Source organism: Coturnix japonica, chromosome 37 (genome assembly GCF_054131305.1).
Source record: "Coturnix japonica strain WE chromosome 37, WE-NBRP24, whole genome shotgun sequence".
NCBI classification, from domain to species: Eukaryota; Metazoa; Chordata; class Aves; order Galliformes; family Phasianidae; genus Coturnix; species Coturnix japonica.
Genome location: NC_140699.1, coordinates 3,355,487 through 3,370,454, shown reverse-complemented (window position 1 = coordinate 3,370,454; position 14,968 = coordinate 3,355,487). Strand labels below are relative to the sequence as shown.

Here is a 14,968-nt window from a genome sequence, read left to right as displayed (position 1 = left end):
TGGCCTGGATTTCTTCTGAGAAGTTTGTTGGAGCTGCTTGGAGTAGTGAAGGGTGGGGAAGAAGTGCTGCTCAAGAGCTAAGGCTCTGCTTGATCATTTTGGATGGATTTAACCGTGGTATCTGAAGACATAGTTTCCATCAGAATGATCCCAGCATTGTGCAAGTGTCTCAGCTGAAGCCCCTGAGCAGATGTGTGAGACCACCCGCCTCCTCCAGCTGAGCCATAGGAAAGCTGACTGTGCCCAGTAATTACACCTTCTGCAGATTGAATGTGCTTCCAAGTGTTTTCCTTAGTGATCAATCATGTCCCAGCACTCTGATATTCCATCTCTGGCACAATCTGGAGCATCTCTGCAAACATTGGGTGCTCATTCCCACCAGCGTTTCTTCCTTTCTCTCTTTAGAATCAGTGTGGTGCAGTTCCCAGTGTTTGTGAGCAGCAGCCAGCAGGCTGCAAGAGATCCAATGGCAGCTTTCAGCACACAGAGTGATGTGATGGGGACAGACTGTCCTTACCGCCATGCAGAAGGGAGTTTTTACCGTCCTCTCTCAAGAAGTATGAAAGAATAGAGTTTCAATGATAGTTGTGAGCAGGTGCTGTGCTGTAGGGGATGTCAGGTAACCATTCCTATGGGGGTGCGGGAAGGAGCAGTGAAAGTGATGTATTAGTTTGTGTTTTGGCTGTTAAAGAGGAGTTCCATTTCTGGAAGCAAAACTATGGGCTAAGATGGAAAACAGAAGGGAGAAGGCTGATACCTGGATCGTGGGCTGAGCTTTGGTGACTGCAGCCATTTGCAGTAGAAGTTTTGCTGTTTTGCATAGTGGGGTTCATAATGGGAGCTGATGATGAATGGGAGCTGCTCGAGGGACAGACTTCCATGTACAAGTTCCAGTGCCTCAATGACTTTCTTGTAGCGAGGAACCCCAAACTGAATATAAGACTTGAGGCGCAGCCTCCCCAGTGTTGAGTCCAAGGGGATGATTACCTCTCTGCTCCTGCTGGCCACACTATTTCTTAGACAGGCCAGGATGCCGTTGGCCTTCTTGGCCACCTGGGCACACTGTTGGCTCATGTTCAGCTGAGCATCGACTAACACCCCCAGGTCTATTTCCTCTGCACAGCCCTGCAGCCACTCAGCCCCAAGCCTATAGCGCTGCATGGGGTTATTGTGGCCAAAGTGCAGGACCTGGCACTTGGCCTGGGTGTACCACATCCCATTCACCTCAGCCCAGTGAGGTTGATCCGGCTTATCTAGATCCCTCTGAAGGGGCCTCCCTACCCTCAGGCAGGTTGACACCAGCTCCCAGTCAAAAGACAAAAAGAGAAGAAAGCAGAAATGAAGAAGGCTTCTCTGAGAGCTGCCCCTGCACCTGCAGAGGTGAGTCCTTGTTATGGACAGACACAGCTCTTGTTGTCAGGGCCTCCATCTGTCAGACATGAATGAGGCTGTAAAATCCTGAGGGAAGTGGCGTCCTGGTTCTGCACTTGCTTTGTTTCTTTGCAGTGTTTGAAGTGTTACACAAAATGAAGGATAAATCTCTAAAGCAGGTGGTCGGTATGCTGGCATGGTGATGTTACTTGGTAATTAGTGCTATTATTTTGTAGTATATTAATAGTTTGCTAATAAACAAAAAACAAGGGGGGGAGGAAGGCGTTCTGATAACAGAGGATGCTGAGAAGGCAGAAACACTGAATGCCTTCTTTGCTTCTGTCTTTAGTGAAAAGGCTCTCCCTCAGAAATCCCAGACCCTGGAGGTTAATGAGAGAGTCTGGACAATAGGAGATTTCTCTTTAGTCAGGGAAGAGGTGGTCTGTGATTGCCTAGGAAACATTAATGTCCATAAATACATGGGATGGGTGCATGGGGTGCATCCACGGGTGCTGAGAGAACTGGTGGAGGTCATTGCTGAGCCCCTCTCTGTAATCTTTCAGAGGTCTTGGAGAACTGGGAAGGTGCCTGAAGACTGAAGGATGGCCAATGTCACTGCAGTCTTCAAAAAGGGCAAGAAGGAAGAGCCTGGTAATTATAGGCCAGTCAGCCTCACCTCTGTCCCAGGGAAGGTGATGGAACAGCTTGTGCTGGATGCCATCTCCAGAGAACTGGGTGATAAGGAGGTTATCAGGAGTACTCAGCATGGGTTCACCAAGGGGAGGTCGTGCTTGACCAACCTGGTGGCCTTTTATGAAGATGTCACTGGCTGGGTGGACGGGGCTAGAGTGGCAGATGTAGTCTACCTTGATTTCAGAAAGGTTTTTGATACTGTCCCCCATGACATCCTTATAACAAAGCTGAGGAAGTATGGGATAGATGAGTGGACAGTGAAGTGGGTCGTGAACTGTCTGACTGGCAGAGTGCAGAGGGTTGTCATTGGTGGTGCTGAGAGGGGATTTGATCCAGGTTTATAAATACCTGAGGTGTGGGGGCCATAGTGGCACGGCTGATCTCTTTTCAGTAGTGCGTGGGGACAGGACTAGGGGTAATGGGCTGAAACTTGTGCATAGGAAGTTCCACATGAATGTGCACTATAACTTCTTTATGGTGAGGGTGACGGAGCACTGGAACAGGCTGCCCAGGGAGGTGGTGGAGTCTCCTTCTCTGGAGATATTCAAGACCCGCCTGAACACCTACCTGTGCAACGTGGTGTAGGGAGCCTGCATTGGCAGGGGGGTTGGACTCGATGATCTCTAGAGGTCCCTTCCAACCCCTACAATTCTGTGATTCTGTTGGAATGTGGGAATGCAAGAAAGAATATTCTGAGCAAAAGCTGTGGAGTGAGATACATGGCATGAGAAAGCAAAGCTGATAACCAAGGAGGGCTGATAACCAATGAAGTCCAGTAGGGCATATTTAGAGACAGGTGAAGAACCCTTGAGCGCACTGAGGAGTACTAGGGTGCTCTGGAATGTCTCTTGGGCTCCCTACAGCACACATACTTGCTCTGGGGCATGTCTGGATGTCTGTAGAGCTAATTGCGGGCCCTGAGAAACCTCTGGGGCACATTAGGGGGAACTGGCTTCCATGTGAGTGTTCTCAGGTTCCCAGAAGTCAACAGGGAAGCCTTTGGAGACCCCTTGGGAAGACTCAGTGGGGCCCTAGAGTGATGTAGCAGCTTGTGTTGGTTCCATCTGCTTGGCAGGGAAGCGATTTCCCTGGTGGGAGCTGACTGACTGGGAGGTGATTTCCTTGGTTTAATTAATTTAATTACCTGGATTATAATTAAATAACACTGTTCAGCATTCAATCAAGATTATATTTTTCCAAAGTACTTCAGTCATGCATCTGTAGCAGCTTTGCTAAAATATATCGAGTTTATTCAAAATTCCAGTGATGCTCCTAAAGCACTTGAAGTGCATTTGAGGTGGGGAGTGACAAAACAGCTCTGAGAGAATCATCATCAAATCAGAACATGGGAACGGTAACTAATAGCAGAGATTCTGAAAAGAATATTCAAATTTTCAAATTACCTTTTTCTGAAGTTGTATTTCACCAAGTTTCATCAATGTGCACACTGAAAAGCTGACTTGCTATGTTTCTTTTTATAAAAAATCATGTGTTACAATTGAGAAAAGAAGGTATAGCATGTAACATCCTCCAAGTAAAGTGCAAAAAACATTTCTTCACAGTTCCAATTAATGTCTTATGTCTGTGAAAGGTAATGAGATGGGAGAGATTCTGGGGTCTGAGTCCTTCAACTGTCTTCTGATAAGACTGTCGTGAGAGCTAACTGATAATATGGTTAAAGTGAATAGCAACCTTCTACTTGAACCTTGAAGCACTGAGAATTTCTCTTAAAAATAAGTAAAAGGAGGAACCATTTTACACAAATGTGAGAACTACCCAAAGCACTGGGGTAGTGTTGGCAATGAGCATCTCACTACAGCTTGTTCCATTACCAGTAAATCAGGAATGATCTGTTGAGGCAACTGTGGGAGCAAATATCCTCTAAGTATAAGCTGAAGGGATGGCCTTCACATCATCTAGCTGTACAACAAATTCCTATCTAGAACATGTGCATCTGAGAGCATCATCTGAGGCTCCCAGTGTGATCAGTGGAGAGAAGGAAGAGGCAGTTTTCAGACATGGTTCATCATCCTCAATGGGGTAGATTTAAGAGAGAATTAATGGTGCCTGGAATTCTATTGTCTGTACTTTACAGATTACTGCTGGCTGTAGGATGGCGTCTGTTGCAAGTGCCTCTCTAACTTTTCTCCAGCATGTAGATGCGTGTATTTTGAGAGAGGCATCCTACCCTAAGTGTATGTTACTCAAAAAGCATGTTTTCTTTCAGAAAAACCTACGGAGGTAACAAAACAGCTGGAGGATAAGACAGCAGCAGTAGGGCTGAGCTGTGAGCTGTCGAAACCTGATGTGAGCATCAGGTGGTACAAGGATGGCAAAGCAATCAGAAAAAGCCAGAAGTACGACTTGCAGCAGGAGGGAACTGGGGCCATTCTGATCATCCATGACTCTACTGCCAAGGACAGCGGGGAGTACACCTGTGAGACAGAGGACTCTGAAACAAAAGCCAGGGTCACTGTGCAAGGTGAGTTGAAAAGCACACTGGGGATGGCATGTAGAGAAGTCGAGGTAAATATCTGCAGCTTGTGGGTGATGTTTTTCTCTTCTGTTTCCTTGAGCGGGATCAATTCTTAGTTTTCAGAAAATATGGTGGATTAAAATATTTTAGTTAAAATAATCTCTAAACTGAATGATAAATGGCATGAGAAAGCAAAGCTGAGAACTAAGCTCCAGAAGAGAAAACAAAGTCAAGTATGGCATATTTAGAGACAGGTGAAGAACCCTTGAGCTCACTGAGGAGTACTAGGATACTCTGGAATGTCTCTTGGGCTCCCCACAGCACACATACTTGCTCTGGGGCATGTCTGGATGTCTGTAGAGCTAATTGCGGGGCCCTGAGAAACCTCTGGGGCACATTAGGGGGCACTGGCTTCCATGTGAGTGTTCTCAGGTTCCCAGAAGTCAACAGGGAAGCCTTTGGAGACCCCTTGGGAAGACTCAGTGGGGCCCTAGAGTGATGTAGCAGCTTGTGTTGGTTGCATCTGCTTGGCAGGGAAGCGATTTCCCTGGTGGGAGCTGACTGACTGGGAGGTGATTTCCTTGGTTTAATTAATTTAATTACCTGGATTATAATTAAATAACACTGTTCAGCATTCAATCAAGATTATATTTTTCCAAAGTACTGCAGTCGTGCATCTGTAGCAGCTTTGCTAAAATATATCGAGTTCATTCAAAATTCCAGTGATGCTCCTAAAGCACTTGAAGTGCATTTGAGGTGGGGAGTGACAAAACAGCTCTGAGAGAATCATCATCAAATCAGAACATTGGAACGGTAACTAACAGCAGAGATTCTGATAAGAATATTTAAATTTTCAAATTACCTTTTTCTAAAGTTGTATTTCACCAAGTTTCATCAACACTTGGTGAAAACACTGAAAAGCTGACTTGCTATGTTTCTTTTTATAAAAAATCATGTGTTACAATTGAGAAAAGAAGGTATAGCATGTAACATCCTCCAAGTAAAGTGCAAAAAACATTTCTTCACAGTTCCAATTAATGTCTTATGTTTTGTTCAGACTCACTAAATGATGTATTTCAGGGTACATCACATGGGAATATAAGAAGACTATTCAGAACAGGAGCTGCAGAGCAAGATGAACGGCATGAGAAGGTAAGGCCGGGAACCAAGGACACAGCTTTTGTGTAACTCAGCCACCTGTGGCAGAGGTCAGGATTTCAGCAGGGATTTCTGCAGACGTTCCTTGAACACCCCCAGGGTGGGTGACTCCACCACCTCCCTGGGCAGTCCATTCCAGTGCCTGGCCACCCTTTCTGAGAAGTAATATTTCCTAATGTCCAGCCTGAACCTCTCCTGCCGCAGCTTGAAACCATTCCCTCTAGTTCTATCAGTAATGACACGAGAGAAGAGGTCGACCCCCAGCTCACTGCAACCTCCCTTCAGGAAGTTATAGAGAGCAAGGAGGTCTCCCCTGAGCCATCTCTTCTCCAGGCTGGACATTCCCATCTCCTGCAGCCTCTCCTCATATGGCCCCATTGTGCTCCAGACCCCTCACCAGCTTTGTTGCCCTTCTTTGAACACGTTCCAATGCCTCAGTGTCTTTTTTGCAGTGAGGGGCCACAAACTGGACAGAGAATTCGAGTTGTGGCCTCACCAGTGCTGAGTACAGGGGGACAGTCACCTCTCTGCCCCTGCTGGCGTCACTGTTTCTGATGCAAAATGTATGTAAGTGTCACATGTGTGACATCCTTTTTGATGGAGTTCTGTGACTGGAGTTCAATGGATTTGAGAGCTGTCTTGAAGCCTGTGGGCATCACCCAGGAGTTGGGGTGAGAGGATGAGGCGTAGGAACAGGAACCTCTTTGGTCGTTATTAACTCCCAACTTTTTGGTCAGGATTTGTGTGTTATTTTTATCATTTAAAGAACAGAATCATTGTGCAGCTTGTGAATGAATTGACTCACACCTGCTGATTGGTGCTGTTCTCTACAGGGAGCTGCAATGGAAATGGACACTTGTGGTCCACTGTCCAGCCCCCTCCCGTGTTGGATTTTCTGGGCTTTGAGACACATCTTCCAGATGCACTTTGTGTTATTTCTGATGTGTGACCTGTTGAGCTCCAGCCCCAAAGGAGGATTCAAGTACTACCACAGCAGTCCATTGGGACTGTAGTATTTCTTGCTAATCAGAATTCGTGTGCACCCGTGTCTTTCGTCTGCACAAAGGATCTTGCAATCATCTCTGTCTGTGTTTCTTTTAGACCCAGAGATGGAGCAGAGAGGAACACAGACTTGGGTGGATCTTCATTCATGAGCAGGGACACGTCATGCTCATCTGAGGTGTCTGGCTGACAGCAAGAGCAGAGAGGTAAGTTTCATAGGGTCACGTGCCCATTTTATTTTATTTTTAATTCATGATGCATTGAGGCGTTCCCCAGACAAAGTGAGCATTTCTCAACTGGACTTTCTAGAAATGAGCTAGGCAGTGAAAATGGGTTTGAAGCATTCCTAAGAGCCCCGCAAGAGAATGCTGAGAGTTAATCTGGCACCCTCCTTTGGAAACGTCCGTTGTCTGTCAGCTCTTCAGCTGTGCCCTAACACCTCCCATTGCGCTGCCACACCAGGATAGAATTCCAAGCCCACACTGAGTCCTGGAATGTTGTGGTGCCGTGTTGGAATCAGATGTGACCACGTGGTCTTGGCTCCCCGCCTTGTGGGGGGTCATGGTGGACCAGGCTGTTGGCCGTTGGTGATGTCATAAGCGGCTGGAATGAGGGGAGGAGCGGTGCGTTCTGTGTTCCTTTGTGGGTGAGCTAGTGGTCGGAGTGGTTGGTTGTCTTGTTGGTCTTGTGCCTTTAGTGCCGTTAGTGCTGTTAGTTAGTGTTGTTAGTGTTGTTAGTTAGTGTTGTTAGTTAGTGTTGTTAGTGTTGTTAGTTAGTGTTGTTAGTGTTGTTAGTTAGTGTTGTTAGTTAGTGCCTTTAGTTAGTACCTTTAGTTAGTGCCTTTAGTTAGTGCCTTTAGTTATTGCCTTTATTGCCTTTTTCTTCACACTGTCGTGTGCAGCAGCTTGTAGGTAAGTTGAGCTGGCGTGGGATAAATGGGTGGGCAGTGAGGTGTTGAGAACTGCTGGCTGTTTGAGCTCACAGCACCGTATTGCTTACTCTTGACCATCAGACGTAATTTTCCCCTGGTACACACGTTCCAAAGGGGGTATCAGTAAAGTTGGCACCTGTCCCGTGCTTCTTCCATTGTCTTTGCTCAGTAGTGGAAGCATTGTAAAGTTGCTGGGCGGACAGGCATCACGTAGCCTGAGACTCAGCATGTCTTGCAGCAAGTGGGTGGGACAGTTGTGCTGTGTGTGTTATTCCATGGATGTCTTAGCCCTGCTCACTGACCTGCTCTTTCTCTCTCCTCTCCTCACCCTCCGCCCACTGCCTCGGTGCAGCTTTTGCTCTCATTCCATCTGAGCAAAGCGACAAGGAACTGCTGCAGATAGCTTGAAGTGATCTCACTGCCAGGTACGTGCCACATTTTGTCCCCGCACATGGTTTTGCCGCAGGGTATGCGAGGGTAGTTCTGACGAATTGTACCCATACTGTGCTGTGTGAATACAGAAAACAGAAATGTGTTTCCGTTCTGTTCCAGCACGTCACAGCTGCTGTGATGGGCGTCGCGTGCATGGCTGGGGAGGAGAGTGGGGCTCCCCAGGACAGAAGATCTCCAGCGGAGCCCTACCAAGTTACGGAGGTGATGCCTCTGCATGCTGGTGAGTGAGGTTCTAAAGCGGGGTGGGCAGGGCTGGGGCAGCGAGTGCCCCCTGCTCCACACCAGGAACCCTTGTCACAGGCAGACTGTGCCAGGGGAGCGAGCCCAGGGCCGGAGAGGGCAGAGCTCCTTCTGCTCCCGCCTGCCTTTGGCCCCTCTATAGCACTGCTCTCTCTCCTTGCTCAGATGCTGAATTGCTGCCTCTGTCTGATGTGGAACAGGAGGCAGTGGACTTCATCCAAGCCAACACCATCAGCATGGAAATGGTAAGAGCAGCCAACTCCATCGTGGCTATACCTGCATCTCCAGACGGTCCCTCTGGCTCTGCCTTCAGGCTGCAGGAGGGCTGATGGCCGGGCAGAGCTGCTGCTGTCCTGCAGCTGTCCTGTGCTGCTCCACACCCCACAACGCCTGGTCCCCCTGGCCATGGCTGTCCCCACTCACACTCCTCGGTCTCTGTGTGCTTGCCAGGATCTGGTGCAGAAGCTGCAGTTCCTCAATTCCATTTGTATACTGTGCAGCATGGCTGGACAGACGAGCCTCACACTGAGCCATGATATCTTCTGCTTGCTGAAAAATCAGTGCAAGAAGATTGAGGTGAGGGGACATGGCACCCAGGTAGCTGCACCCTGTGAGAAGGACAGGACAGGGGGAGAGGGAGGCAGGGAAATGATGCACAGACACCCAAGTGCCCCAGATGGGACTCCAGGTGCTGCTGAGAGCTCAGCAGTGGAGGTGGACAGCAGCACCAGTGTGCCAGTGTTTGTCAAGGGCCACTGGGGCGACTCAGGCCCTAGCGGCCGGTGGCAGGTTTGCTGTTGCTGGGTGCTGGCAGCTGCCAGGTGCCATCCTGATTGTGCTTTGCAGGTTCTGTTGCGTGAGGAGCCCATGGAGCAGCTGAGCACCGACCTGAGATACTGCTGCATGAACACCATTGCTGCCTTGAGGTACCTGCCCAGCCCCTGCTTTTGCCAGCACATCCCCCAGGCACCATCCTGGTGGCCCTGATGCAGCTCCCCACTAAGTCTTGGCCCTCGCCCCAAAGCTGGTGACATCAGGACTGTCCTCTGACCCAGAGCAGCCCCGTAGGGGAGGAGGCACCTCCTGGCAGGGCTCCCCATCCCTCTCAGGGAGCCTTGCCCAGGGGAGGACCTGTTCCAGCCCTGCCTCAGCACCCAGGCACCGCTCCTAGCATCAGTGTCTCTCTAATTGCAGCACAGTTAATGCAGTTACAGAGGAAGAAATACTCCATCTCTTCAAGGTGTGCTGCAGCATCGTCTTCTATCTTCCTCCAGCCAGGGCCTTGAACATTTCCCTCTACAACCAGGTATGTACTGGGCAATCTACTGTTGACCCCATGCCTCTGGGCTGCCGCTTGCATTACTTGTGTCCAGAGATCTATCAAGATGTTTGTGGGACAAGGTAGCAGCCTTGCTTGCCCTCACCCCTCTCACTCTTGCCTTGGGCTTGGCAAAACACCCTGTGTTGTAGCCTGCTCTGAGTGCAGCAGCCTTGCAGGGTGCCCCTGTGCACAGATCTGTGGGTATCCTTCCTTGGCAGCCAGAGGGGTTCACAGCAGTCTACTGGGTATGAAAGGAAACCCTGAAAGACTTCCACAACCCACTGTTCTCTTTACAGACCCTGGAAGCTATGGACGACATGCTGCAGATTGTGCTAGATGTCTGTCCCATTGCCAGTGTCAAGAGTCGGCTGCAGGGAATCTTGGAGGTCTGTCTATTGTGAAGTTCTGCCCCCACAGCTCCCTTCTAGTAGTTTATCCCACTCCATGGAAACGGCACTGGCAGTAGTTGGAGCCAGCAAGGGACCCTGGCGGCAGTAGCCCCATGATGGGCTTGGCTTAAGCTCAGGGGAAGCCTGGATGGATGCTGTGATTCCAGCTAGGAGCTCAGCAGACCTGCAGTGGGCATCAGCAGCTCCCAGGCTAACCAGCAGCTCCTCTCCTCACAGGTGCTGCTGCCTTTCAGCATCTCCAAGACACAGGCTGTGTGTGAGAGGGCTTTGGGGCGCATCTGGAAGCTTAGTGGCTTCATGACCAGCAGTTTCTGGCAGCAGGTAAGGAGACATGAAAATTGTGTACCTGTGAGAAAAGCTGCGGCTCAGGTGTGAACCCTCAGAATGCTTTTGACATGAAGGGAGGGTCTTTATCCTTCCTTTTGCCTGTGCTCATCCTGCTCCAGATGCTATTCTCTCATTCTGTTTAACATGCCTTCCCTCCTTTTTTCCTTCTTACTGCAGCCCCTTGGAAAAAACCTTGCCCCTTCTCAGAGGACAGACATTGCCCTTGTAACCCTGGAGAAGATCATTGGGGACTATGGTTTTGATGAGAAGAAGTGGGCTGAGACTATGCTGGATGTGCTTCGGAGAAACCCTGGCACCTGGCTGATGGATGTAAGCAGAGTGAGGCAACCCTGCCCGCCACAGCTCTTGGGAACTGAAGCCATTTGAAGGCAGCAATGAGCTGTGGGAAGGGCAGTAATAACACAGCCTGGGAGGCAAATGGCTGCAGTCCAGTGGCAGCAGCAGTCTCCCTGTGTTCTCACAACAGGTGCCAGAGATTCTGGGATTCATCCACGCCAACCTGAAGATCCAGAGCACATCAGTTCAGCAGATCCTGCTCTCAGTGCTGGATATGCTGACCGTCCAGTTTCCCAGGGATGTGCTGAGGAGTGTGTTGACCGACCTCCCACAGAATGACAGGTATCAGCCCAGACAGCCCCACACATTTGTTCCATGTGAAGAGCAGGGCTCAGAAATGGTCTGGCTGCCAGAGCCAAGGAAAGCTGCAGGACATCCCAAGGAGCAGGCCCTCCATCCCACTGTGCTTTCCAGTGCTGGTGGGCAGCTCAGGGCTGCAGCAGCCAATACCAACCATGGCAGCCCAGAGCCCCCCATCAGGCTCCTGCCTGAGCCATGGTGCTGTGGCTAAGGCAGCCCTGCTGACGCAGCATTGCTCTCTGTTTATAGCACTACCCTGGACATACTGAAGAGTGTGCTGACCCTGCTGGAAGCATCCAAGCGGATCTGGGATGAGCTCAGCAGTGTTCTACAGGACCAACAGCTGTGTGAGATATTGAGCATCAGCACAGAGGAGTTGGGCCTCCTTCGCTTGACTGTGAGTTACTGGACAATGCACCGTGCTCTCCTACAGAGCACTGGTAGCTCAGGCTGGGCTGTGTCTCCCTAGTGCCCTGCCTTGAGCTGCCAGAGCAGCCAGGAGCTGCAGGGTGCAGGATGTCCTGCTGCCTCTGCCTGCCTCTCACTGCTGTGTTGGTTTCAGGCGATGCCTCCCACTGAAGAGCTGGTGAAGGAGCTGTGTAAGCCAGCACTGCTCCAGAAGCTTCTGAATGTGGAAAGCCTGCCAGTGCTCTGGCTGGTGCTCAGACGTCTCGTGCTGCTGTCTGATAGACCTGAGACGGTGAGCAGGACCTTGTCAAACGAAGGCCTCATGTTGACAGCCTGGCGCTGGGGCAATGGGCAACACTGTGCCTTGGCATCTGTCCTCCTGATGGAAAGGAAATTGTGTGTTTTGTACAGGCAATTGAAATCCGGGCCCTGCTTCCAGGCGTCATGGAGAACCTGCTGTTTGCCAACACAGCCATTACTGTGAAGGTGCTGAATATCTTCAGGAATGCAATGCACCATCTGGGGAAGAGGCATGCCAGTCCGTTTGCTCTGGAGCTGGCTGAGAAGATCCTGCCTCTTTTTAATCACGTAAGTCTGTTGTGGGAGGCTGAGCTCTGCGGGTGGGTGCTTGACAGGAGCGTCTTCTCCTTTCTTTCCTTCTCTGGGCTCTCAGGAATGACATGTCCTGTGGGCTCTGTAGCACTGCTGGCCGTGTCCCTGCTAGTGCAGCTTGGTTGTTCTTGGTGATGTCAGGCCCCTGTGCTGGGGCTCAGCCTACACTCATGCTCACCATGGGCAGTGAGAGTGTGCTGCTGAGGTCTGAGGTCCTCCTGTTCTCCCTCAGGCATCATCTGAAGTGCGAGAAGGTTCCATCCGCCTCTTCATGGATGTGATGGATGCTGTGCTGTGGTCTCAGAAGGGAAGCATGAAGAAGATCGTGCGCAGGGCCCTGCACCCTCTGCTCTTTCACATGAGTGACGAGACCCTGAGCGTAGCACAGGTACGAATTTCAGAGCTGAGCAGTGTGCAGGCAGTGGTGTGCTGACAGTTCAGCTGTGATGTGCAATTGAGAGCAAGTTCAGCAAGCATTCAGACACTGGGATGTGTGTCTGTGTGTGTGGTGCCATGTCCCTGCATCTGTTGTTCTGCAGGCATCTGGGAAAGCCCTTGTGTCCTGTGCAAAGTTCCTGAAGTGGAAGGAGCTCAAGCAGCAGACCCAGCAGAAGAACACAGTGGGGATCATGAAGTGTTTGGTGAGGACAATCTCACAGCCCCCACCTTTTTGCTGGGGGAAAGGGGATGCTGGAGGAGGGGTTGCAGCAGCAGCTGTGGCTGCTCTGCAAGCCCCATGCTCTTGTTCTCTTCTTCAGCTGCAGCAGGACAGAAAGGGAGTGGAAGGGTACCTGCAGCAGAACCTGCCATACCTGGAGGATTCTCAGGCCTCCTTGCGATGCGAGGCTGTCAGATTCATTGGTGAGCCCAACCCCTGCGTCCCTCTTTGGGCCCTGCCCTGGCAGGAAGGCACAGCCCTGAAGCCCCCAGGTACAGCCTGCCCGTGCCGGTAGCCACAGTGGGTGCCTTGCTCAGGTCCCCCCTCAGGTGCCGTCCCTGCCTGCAGCATGGAAGGGGAAGCAGCTGGGCTGGCGGGGTTGGGGTCTGAGCTTCTGGCAGCATGTTGGGGAGTGGGTGTCTGACAGAGCTCTTTCCCTAGGGCTGATTGGGAAGCACGCCAGGGAGCAGAGTGAGGAGATGCTGAATGAACTCTGCAGTGGTGAGTGAGGGCAGTGCTGTGTGTGTTGGGGCTGGGGGCAGAGCTGGGCAGCATGCAGCTGTGCTTTGCCCTGCTGCAAGGAAATGCTGCAGGGGCAGAGGAGCATTCATGGCAGTCCTGAGCAGTGTCTTCCACTGACCCGTCAGTCTCCCGTGCTCCTCCTGGCCAGGAAAAGCAAGGAGTGGGGCTGTCAAGGCCCAGAGTGGAAGCTGGTGGCTCTCTGTAGACTGGGGGTCCCATCTCTGCTCTGTTTCCTTCTGTTGCAGCCCTTCAGCCTTTGGAAGATGACCCCCATCTGACAGTCTGTTCTATGGCATCTGAGACCATCCAGAAGCTGAGACACCAAAGGCAGAAGGCGGCACCAGCACGGAGAAGGCTCCCAGCACTTTTCCGCTGGTCCTGCATAGCCTTCTGAGGGATAATTCTTGTTCATTAACGTTGCTAGGACACCTGTACAGCAACGTTGCTGGGACATGTGTTCCTGTCACGCAAGACAGACCCCCTGAACAACAGCGGGAGCCTTGGAGCACAGACATCTTGGAAGAAAGAACAGGAACCAAGCTGGTTAGAACTGGGTCTGTAGTTAGCGATTAATTAAATTGAAAAGCACAATTGAAAGCCTTTGGAAGGAAGATCTGGAGAATATGACCACTAGAGAGCAGCACGTATGCACACAGATGCAGAACTGATCATAATTACACTGACTAAATTGTAACTCCTCATATGAGTTCTTGGAACTTAAACAAGCAAGCAGAAAAGTTGTGGTTTATTCTAGCTTTTGCAAAGCCGGAATGCTGGGCAGCAAAGCTCCTGCTTGCTTATAGTGCTGTGTGCCTGGACATAAGTGTCATGTGGAAAAAGACAAAGAAACACATTTTCTTTGCCTATGTCTTGGAGAGCCAGGAATCCAGAATTCAAGATCTTTGCTTTTGAGTTTGCAATTCAAAACCGGATTAGAAAGGATTCTGCAAACTTTCTTTGATGACATTAGACTCTTCATTAACAACAATACTGTTTCTAATACTACTAATAACAGCAACACAACAACAAAATAATGGAAGATGAAGGAAGACATGGGGACAAGAGTCACTGGAGGAAATTTCTCCTTTGAACTGAATTGGTGTTAGTGTCCCCGTGCACAAGAACCAAGGAGAGAGCAAGCATGTTTTGTACTCTTCAGAATGCAGTGTGGTTCATCTTATTGTCATCCAAATGAGACCGGGATTTCACTGCATTGTTGGAAATGGGAAAACAGTGCCAAAGTTGCATGTTTTGAAGCAGAAAAATAGTAATTTTAAAAACCCACAGCAATAGAGTAGAGAAGATCACCAGCAAAGCCTGTATCACTTGACCTCAGAGTAAAAGCAACAGTCAACCAAAGAAGCGGATGCTGATCCATTTCATGCACTTTTGTAAGGATGTGAAAGCGAGCAGACTTACCTGAAGGTGGTGTAATGTTAGTGGTAAACATCACCAAGCTCCCTCCAAAAGTGGACTTGACCTTTTGTCTCTGCGACCATCTACGTACAGAGGGAGCTACTGGAGAGCTGTGCTCGGATCCTTCAGTTTTCATGTCTCTTACCATCTCTCTTCCAGGAGATCTTGCGAAGAAAGGCTTTTCCTGTGAGGATGAAACACAGATAGGAAATGTTACATCTAGTTTTGCTGTGGGAGTTTACCTCTGTGTGTGACACATTCATTCTTCTGACAGCTGCTAACACTCAGTTTATTAATAAAAATCATACCTTTA

General features: G+C 50.0%; 2 protein-coding genes across 2 annotated transcripts in view; one reads left to right on the top strand and one right to left on the bottom strand.

Annotated features, from left to right (window-relative positions):
• The window catches only part of LOC146754947 (obscurin-like protein 1), a 21,881-nt gene extending 13,797 nt beyond the window's left edge, over positions 1 to 8,084 (bottom strand). The window contains exon 1 of the mRNA XM_085526500.1: positions 8,051 to 8,084. Within this exon, the coding sequence (XP_085382626.1) occupies positions 8,051 to 8,084 (34 nt within the window). The remainder of the gene's footprint in view (positions 1 to 8,050) is intronic.
• On the top strand, positions 7,962 to 14,968 carry LOC146754946 (uncharacterized). Its single transcript, XM_085526575.1, has 17 exons — positions 7,962 to 8,056; positions 8,184 to 8,304; positions 8,490 to 8,569; positions 8,775 to 9,250; positions 9,519 to 9,630; positions 9,942 to 10,031; positions 10,272 to 10,376; positions 10,560 to 10,712; positions 10,870 to 11,021; positions 11,289 to 11,436; positions 11,602 to 11,739; positions 11,859 to 12,035; positions 12,292 to 12,447; positions 12,599 to 12,700; positions 12,818 to 12,920; positions 13,159 to 13,218; positions 13,485 to 14,968. The coding sequence occupies exons 2-17, from the start codon at positions 8,217 to 8,219 to the stop codon at positions 13,631 to 13,633; spliced, it is 2,289 nt and encodes a 762-aa protein (XP_085382701.1). The 5' UTR covers positions 7,962 to 8,056; positions 8,184 to 8,216; the 3' UTR covers positions 13,634 to 14,968.